At 38.0% G+C, this 8,538-nt stretch overlaps 1 protein-coding gene across 2 annotated transcripts; it reads left to right on the top strand.

The window, feature by feature from the left end:
• The first annotated feature begins 24 nt into the window (after positions 1–24).
• LOC309509279 (uncharacterized protein) lies at positions 25–8,524 on the top strand. 2 transcript variants are annotated; one of them, XM_082183926.1, is made up of 11 exons: positions 33–251; positions 1,396–1,439; positions 1,545–2,066; positions 2,411–3,097; positions 6,511–6,680; positions 6,766–6,904; positions 7,100–7,157; positions 7,239–7,369; positions 7,517–7,613; positions 7,706–7,811; positions 7,964–8,524. In XM_082183926.1, exons 2-10 carry the CDS (start codon positions 1,402–1,404, stop codon positions 7,802–7,804), a joined length of 1,941 nt encoding a protein of 646 aa, XP_082040052.1. In that variant the 5' UTR covers positions 33–251; positions 1,396–1,401; the 3' UTR covers positions 7,805–7,811; positions 7,964–8,524. The 2 variants fall into 2 exon arrangements, with proteins under 2 accessions (XP_082040051.1, XP_082040052.1); XM_082183925.1 differs by lacking the exon at positions 1,396–1,439 and having other exon boundaries at positions 25–251.
• The last annotated feature ends 14 nt before the right edge of the window (positions 8,525–8,538 follow it).

Here is an 8,538-nt window from a genome sequence, read left to right as displayed (position 1 = left end):
TAGAGACGAAAACGAGACATTGGTTCTCTTCCGGGTCAATCTTGTGTGTGGATCACAGGGTCAAGTTAGTCGTGTGATAAAATACGTAATTCAACAATCCACCCATTTTTGATTCATCGTACTGATTCTGAAAGCTTCTCAGTCTGTGATGTAATTCACTGTATGACAGTTTGGTCCTTTTTTTTTTCGCGAGAAACTGGTATTTTGGTGGACGCATCATCTAGGAGTGTGTGGAAGCCATTTCGCGAGGGGTATGTGAGGCTAATACTGATTACTGTAACATTGTTCACTGTCGTTGGATTCTGTATATGATGTTTATATTTCAATATTCATATCTTTCTCCTTTCTTTAAAATGGTGCATTCATTATTCCATAGTCTAGCATCAGCAGTAATCGCATGTAATTTTGTTGTGCAGGCCTTGTAAATAGCCCATGTCGAGGACTTTTAATTATTAATGTAGTGTAATGCGTTACTGTTTAATTTTATGTGCATTTGAAAACTCAATTCATTGAGTATGAGCATTAAGTTTCGCAGTATTGATAACACGTGTATTCTGTGGTTTGGAACGGACTTAGTTTGACCCTTTAATAATAAATGTTACCATGGTTTTATTGTAGTAACATTTATTTACTCCAGTTGCTTTATGTAAAATTAAATATCTATTTAATTTTATAACAAAACAATGGGAAGCGTGAAGGAAAAACGGCAACATGGATCTTAAAAGATTGTCTCCAGTTTTTTTTTAACCAATTTCCAGTTCAAAATTTGATATTATTAATAAACTTGGTAAAAATATATAGAATATATTATTTTCAAGAATTGGTATGTGGCATACAAATGGAAAACAGCCTCATAAATATATAATAATAATAATAATAAACAAAATCATAATAGCAATCATGAATAACCAGAGAAGTAATAGAACATTTTGCATTATTTTTGGTCAAAATGTGTGGGGAAAGCCATAGGTTAATATTTCTATGTTCAATATCACTTCAGACCAGTATATCGTTTAAATGTATGATCACATTCAGTGCATATTTCTATTTAAAATTTTGTATAGATTTTTATCAATTTTAAATGTAAAAAAAAATGCGTGCAGTATTTAATTTTGTGCTGCAGTATTTAATTTTGTGCTACAGTATTTTGTTGAAAATATTATTGAAACATACTAAATATCTGTTGGAAAAGTGAGGAAGAGTTCTGTGATTTTTATTGAAACTTTTGATTGTAATATGTTAAGGCTGCTATTTTTTTTATAACAAAGGCCAATAAATTTGCTGTAGCCACAAGTAAAACTATAGTTACTATGCAAAAACGATGGTAAATCTTCATAATGGACAACTCGGCTGCATAAATCTGGTCTCATGGCTAACAGTTTCTTGTTTTTCAAGGAAACAATGTCACGTCCGCGTTCGAGATCCCCTATATATTCAAGGTATTTAATCTAAAGTAGATGTTTTGAGTCAGTGTTACACTTTTTTTTTTTAATTGTTGCATTGCTGAGTATTAACAGCTTCTTGAACCTCTCGAATACCAACAGAATTCCAACCCTTCATGGGAGGAGAGCGGAAGGATTATTTGGTGACCAGATGCATTCATCGGTACAATCTGATGCATGGAGAAACCCTGAATATGTCAACAAGGTAGAAAGTAACACACACTGGAACAAAGATTCCTATCAAGGAGAACAACATGTCGACCACTGGGCCAAATTTATTGATGCGATAGAGGATGCTCAAAAAAGAGGTCCTTCACCTATGACCAGATACCACATACAGGGTGATGAAGAAAGACAGGCCCATTCTCCAAGGAGGCTGCCCAGGGAGAGGTTACCTTCCCCTGATAACACACGTTTTGGTGTGGAAGAGCAATACAGGATGCCGTCGCCAAGCTGGAACAGGAATCAAGGTGTTGAAAAGGAGCTCAGTTCACAGCACAATCACAGAGAATCGAGGGACCGATCTTATCCAAGATATCAAGAAGGAAGAAGACACACAGATTATGGATATCACAATGAAGAACATGGCGATCAGTTTCATGAAAGAGGCTCCTTCCCAGATAGGTACAAGAATACAATTCTTTCCCCGCTTCATACGTCTGACGTGGACAGAGAGGAACGAAGAACAGAAGAAAGGATTCAATCACTATCCATCTCATTCAGTGATGGATAAAATTGTTTCTAATTGCATCTGTTACACTCTATGCCTTTAATTTTACATTTATTACATTTAATCTGTTACTTTTTATTTTGTTAATTCAGATTAGTTTCAGTTAAATGTCATTATTGTCAATTGGAATATATTGATCCAGTTAATTGTATTGTTCACTAAAACGTTGCTAGTAATTAGGTGTTTCTGTAATTTCGTTCTAATCTTGGACAAATCTTACTTGCTTTTTTTAATACAGGTCATCAAAGTCAGATTATAGGGAGCACCACCCTTCTAAAGGATTTTCAGATTTGGGTCTCCCGGATGAGTTCGTTGAGCCTCACAGGGGCTTCAGCCCACGTCGTGCACCTGTCATTGTGGAACACGATCATGGAATCACAAAACAAGATTCGAGGAGCCGCGATCCTCCGAAAACAAGTGGCTATCCGAGGGGCAGAGATCCACCTAGGCCAACTGAAACGCAGAGGAACCGGGAACCTCATCGAGATAGAAGAGACCAAGGTCATCATGCACGTACCTTACAAGAAAAACACCCCGGACGACCAAATATTAACCCCCGAGAGGAGTCAAGGAAGAACTACTCTTCTTATGCAAGAGAAAGTCAAGGGAGAGAGCGACCAAAACACATGGATCAATCTAGAATGGAGTCACATTCAAGAGACTCAGAAGGACGGAGGGAAATGAATTTGAGGGATGTGAGTGATATTGATTTGAGGAACAGAGAAAGAGGCTCTGTCCATGAATGGGAGGAAGAGAGACCACAACGGAATCATGGGAGGATAACGGGACAAGAGGAGGTTCGCCAAAGAGCTCAGTATCACAAGAATCGAAACGCTAATGTTGGTCCTGCGCCTAGAATGGATTTCAGTGAACAGGAGACCCTCAAGATCAAGGTGGACATGAGTCGCCCCGTTGGGCAAACCAGGTATAGTATCATTGTCATACCACATTTGGTTAGAGTCAAAAGTTCATGCCTCTTTTCCTGTCCACTGTTGCCAAACCATGAAGACCTGAAGCACAACAATCTACAGCTTGTGAACAACAAGAAGATTCAATGAAAGTGTGGGGTTGAATCCAGAAAAGCCACTGATGAGCCATTTTGTGTCTATCATCATGTACATGGGTATTGAAGATCACACCAAGATATGGTTATTTCAGGATGGGCAAATTATCCATTGCTAAAATCTGACAACCATTGTTCAAGATTCCCAGGATATCCCGTACGGCTCTGAACAGCTTTAAAAGGGGAAGGATTTGCATACCTGGATATGTCCACTGAAGTTCAGTGTCATCCCTTGTGAATAAAACATTTTTCTCAAACCATGGAGTATTGGGATGTATTAAGGATTGATCTGACATTTAAGTATTCATCTTGTGCTGTTGTGTTGGCACACAAATGTACATGTCTCATTTAAACAAATGTTTGGATGTGAAAGCTACCAGCCAATCCTTCAAATGTCAGGAACATTGATGACTTCAAGGCTATGACATGGCTAATGCATCATAAAATGGGACCGGCAGAAGGACAGCAGAAGTTAAACTACCTGTGATCATTCACAAGAAAAAGTTTCAGAAGGTATGGGAAGAAACTACAAATGCTGTATAAAATCCCAGGTTGCACAAGAAGTTGGTGGAAGTTACAATGTGCTATTCCTTGACATCAATGCCAAAACGCCTGGGTTTGGGTTCTTCTGTCTTACGTCGTTTGTCATCTGGAGAGGATATGATTTGAATTGCCGTTCAGTTTCACTCTTCATTTAAATGGATGTCATGGACAGTAAATCCAGTGGAAAAAAACACATCTTCCTGCTGCTAATTCTTGCATGTAAATGGTTCATCAAATGTCTGAAATACTAGACTGCAATTACATGGATCTCAGCTTAATTTGCTTAAGAACCTGAGGATAATGTACTCCACCAGTTCACCCAGACAAAGGAAAATAAGTCCCCCTATTTTCATCCACTTTTTGGCTTTTCAAGATGATGTCTCCACCAAAATACCAGTGCCCCACAGGGTCTGAGCTCTTCTACTTTCAGAGCTGTATTGACTTAAGGTAAGTCAGCAACCATACAATTGAATTGAAGTCGTGTAGGTATCCACACGTTATCCAGATGTCCACAGCGTCCACAGACTGTCATTTCGCTGCAGATGGTTTTTGTTGTGGGGAAGAAGTAGGACCTTATTTGAAAGTAAGAAGGGACTGAAAGGACAAATGGCAGTCATTTAATTTGGAACTGGAGCAGAAAATTTCACACCACAATAAGAACATTTTTGGATGCGTTTGACTTTCGCCAAGTCGACTTGCTTGTACTATCCTAAGTATTTGTTGATGTATTTACCATGGGCAAAAACTGCATATACAAACAAATCTGAAGCAGATGGACAAAGTCATAGATTTAACTGTGAATAACCTGCATTTATTGATGAAAATCTCATCCAGCGATTATCCATCCTGCGTACTCCAACATGTGGATGCAGCAAAGATGCTTGGGCTGAAGAAGATACCTAATTTTGATGTTTCTGTTGTATAGACCCTACAGCCTTCCCGTCACGATGAGTTATGAAACCAAAGAAGCATACTCAAAATATTGTACTCAAATGGACAGAGCAACAGGAATGTGATGGGGCCTATTTGGGAGACACTCCAAAGTGACTTGCATTGTAAAGTTCCTTCAAGAGTTGACTGTGTTCCCTGCCAAGCAAACCCATGGACTTGGCATTGCTAGTGCCATGCATTACTAGATGAGCTACAGGAACTCTTTCTGCTTTTTGTTTCAGTATTTGGACACGTTTTATCAATAAATGATGAGAACTCCGTGTACATGGCTGTGTCATGTGAAGACATGTCTTTGGAAGTATTTTACAGTCATTTGCAAGACTCTTCAATACAGTTTTGCCATTTTTCCCAAATGCGTACCTGTTATTCTGAAGTATTTTTTTAGAAAGGAGATGTCAGCAAAGAAACAAAGTGTCAATTGTAAATTCCACAAGAATAACTTTTCACAGATGACAATGTTTGAAGCATCTGCCAATAGACATTTGATTTTATCTGAAAGACAGCGGAGCAGCAAGATTCATCATGTCAGATTTGCATACTACAGATTTGCCATATGCCAAGGGAAAGTCCAGGAGCACAGCTGAACTTGAAGGGTGTGTTACTTTATTCACTGAGGAGGAGAGGGATCTGTGAAGACCCACTGGAGATCTTCAAAACTCGTCTAGAAGTTGATATCGTCGGTTCAATGCATCCATTGCATTTCTCAAGCTCACAATCAAGATTTTGCACTACAAGTAAACATACCTTACGAACACGTTTGAGATTTGTTGTCTGATCGGTCACCGCGTGTTGACAATCTGGAACAAATGAGTTTACTGAACGACCCTCTGATGAATGGAAATGCACAATGACAGTGAGAGGAGAGGCATGAACTTCGACCTGCCATATTTATTAAGTATCGTCAAATTTATTATATGATAGATAAATTAAGGTTGATCAGACCAAAATTTTAATCTTGAGCACACGACTCGAATTGAATTAATCTGAATACTGTAAACTGCAGTTTTCAGACCAAAATTGGTATCTTCAGTTTTCTATGTGTGCCTACTTTGTATTCACTGGATCACAGTGAATCAACGGTTTACATGACAAAACTTTTTATGCATTTTGGCTGTTCTTTAACTTTTGAAAACGTGTTTCAAATTGCAAGTTTTTGAAAACGAAAACGATACCTTTATCGTCTTCGTGTAAACTACGAAAACAGTGATGTCATGCGTATTACTGTACGTGTTCAGTTTATAGGCACATAGTTGTTTTTTCTACAAAGTAATATCGCCAACTACTGGCCTGGCATGAATATTACAGCGTTTTTAGCCGGATTCATGTGATTGGGGATCTTTTTGACAAAGTTGTCACCTGTACAAGAAAAACGTAAAGAAGAACGTTTTTTTCAGCTTTTTTGTACATAGTTGTCGTGTAAACACCTTGAGTTTCCTGGTTATAAAGTTGCTTTCCAAAAAAGGAGACCACTTTTAATTTCACTGGAAGAGGTGTTTTAGATTAATCTAAGTAGTGCTGGTGATTTTGCAGATAAAAGGCATTATATGAGCAGACCAGTTGTTTTTCATTAAAATAAACATTGCCATGTTTATGGTTAATATGGTAGTAATACGGAACTTTTGCACCCGAGTTTTGTACCTGATTTTATTCCAACAGGAGTAGTAAGCCATAACTTTTCTAAAACATGTATTTATTTATAAGTATTATAGTCTGATTCATTTGAAAATTTAAAGCTGTAATGTATCCTTATATCTCTGTATGTCATGTGACCTCTTGTTCAGTCATTTAGGATATTCTTCAGATAGGCAGTTATCATTGGACTTAGTCAATGTGGGTCGACAACGCCTTGATTTCCTGCCCATGCTGGAGCATTCTGGGACTTATAGGGAATCAGCGGTGCATTCTGGGACATTTGCCCAAGAGATCATCACCCTTGTGCACCAAGTTAAAGGTCAGGAACCAGTGGATTAGCCTGGTAGCATATGATGTATCTTACATAGTACAGAATTGATTTTGGTTAACCGTTTGCTTTGCAGAAAGCTACTTTAGGGGCCAAGGCATCACACTTAATCAACGATTTGCAAATGAACAGAATTATTCACTCCAGGATGAGTTTAAGCAAGAAGAGGAGGATGAGGAAGAGGAGATGGGGAATGTGAGACCGGTCATGAATAGGTACACATGCCAATTATTTAGTTTTTTTTATTCATAAGTGAAGCTTGCAAAGGTAAGCATCACTGTTTTTTTATTGTTATTTATATTTAAGGTTAAAGATTTAATCACCACCTTTTTCTAAATTTTAGTCCTTAGCTTGTAACTTGTGCCAAACCTTTTGCGGTACAGAAATGAACATTCTTTCTCTTATTGTAGGCAGCTCGGAATGGCTTCATCGAAAACTCAGATCTTCTGCAACATAGGGGCGGATCCAGTAAGTTGATCTTTTTCAGGTCAATCAAAATCAAATAGAACATTTTATGTATGTTGGTTCAAATGTAGATTATTTTGCTAGCTTCAGAGGCGACAGCTTGTCCCTGACCCTAGTGACCTCAGATATGACCTGGAACGAAGAAGACAGCAGCGTCTGGAGGGTGTGAAGATCACCATTGCTGGGGGAAGCTTAGCTCAAAGGGCTCCTGACAGGTATGAACTGAAAAGTGTTTAATATATCAGATTAAATATTTGCATGCAACATCTCAACCGATCATGTTTTCTGCATTGAACAAATACAAAATTGTGTGCTTGGCATCCGCATCTCCCATGATTTGAAATGTTAATGTCTTTCCAAAGTCATGAGAGTGAGCTTCCCTACATGAGTGACGATGCTGAGGAGGCGGAAGATAACTTTATATGGTCTGAACAAGAACGTGAGCATCCAAGGCAGTGGGTGAGTCTTTGTCTGTTTTTTGTCAATGTGCAGCACATCTATTTAAAAAAAAAGTTTGATTGGTCAAACTATGACGCTTTTTGATCCTCCAGGATGGTCCTCGTCAAAGAATGCCACAACCTAGCAGACAAAACTTCAATCCAAGGGGGAATTCCAATCGAATTAGCAGACCACGTGGACGCAGGACTTGAAATAGTGGTGAGGAAACTGTGTATGTGTATACGTGTGTGTGTATCTCACACACACACACACACACACAATTTTGTCTGACTTTCAAACAGAAGAATTTTATCTAGTGTACATTGGCTCTTCATTTTTCTGTTCTCTATATTTTGTCTTTTCACCTGTAGGTGGCAGTGAGCAAGGAGAAAATCAGCATCTCAAATCTGAGGTCACTTGCGCACGACACAATGTTTTTCTGTTTTGATATTAGAACCACTAAAACCTTTAAATTCTGAAGCTTCAGATAACTTTATGTACATGTCACTGATCTTTTTTTATCCATTTTTGATTCACCTACTATTTGTTTGAGACGAGCTGTTGATTTATAGAAACCGCTTGTAAACATTGTTTGTTTTGAGGATTGTAAAGAATAAAATAGGTTATAAAAGATTGCATATCACCTTGGAGATGTTTCCCTGCTATAATCCTAAAACATTGCTATTCTTTATGTCAGTGGACTAGAGTTTAGATTTTGATTTATGATATTCCATCATTTACAAGGCACTAATTTCAATTAATTCAATACAATTCATACAAATGCAATCACAGTATGCAAATACAGACTTTTTTTGTTGTACCACCTTCATGTATGATGCTAAATAGTTTCATATTCACTGTATTCTGCTGTGTGAATGCAAAGTAGAAGTTCTTCTGTAAAATAAAATCATTTGGTGCCAAAATGTTTTCAAGTGAAGCTTCGGGT

The sequence above is a fragment of the Leuciscus leuciscus genome (genome assembly GCF_965113295.1).
Source record: "Leuciscus leuciscus genome assembly, chromosome: 11".
Classification (NCBI taxonomy): domain Eukaryota; kingdom Metazoa; phylum Chordata; class Actinopteri; order Cypriniformes; family Leuciscidae; genus Leuciscus; species Leuciscus leuciscus.
This window is presented reverse-complemented; position numbering and strand designations above follow the sequence as displayed.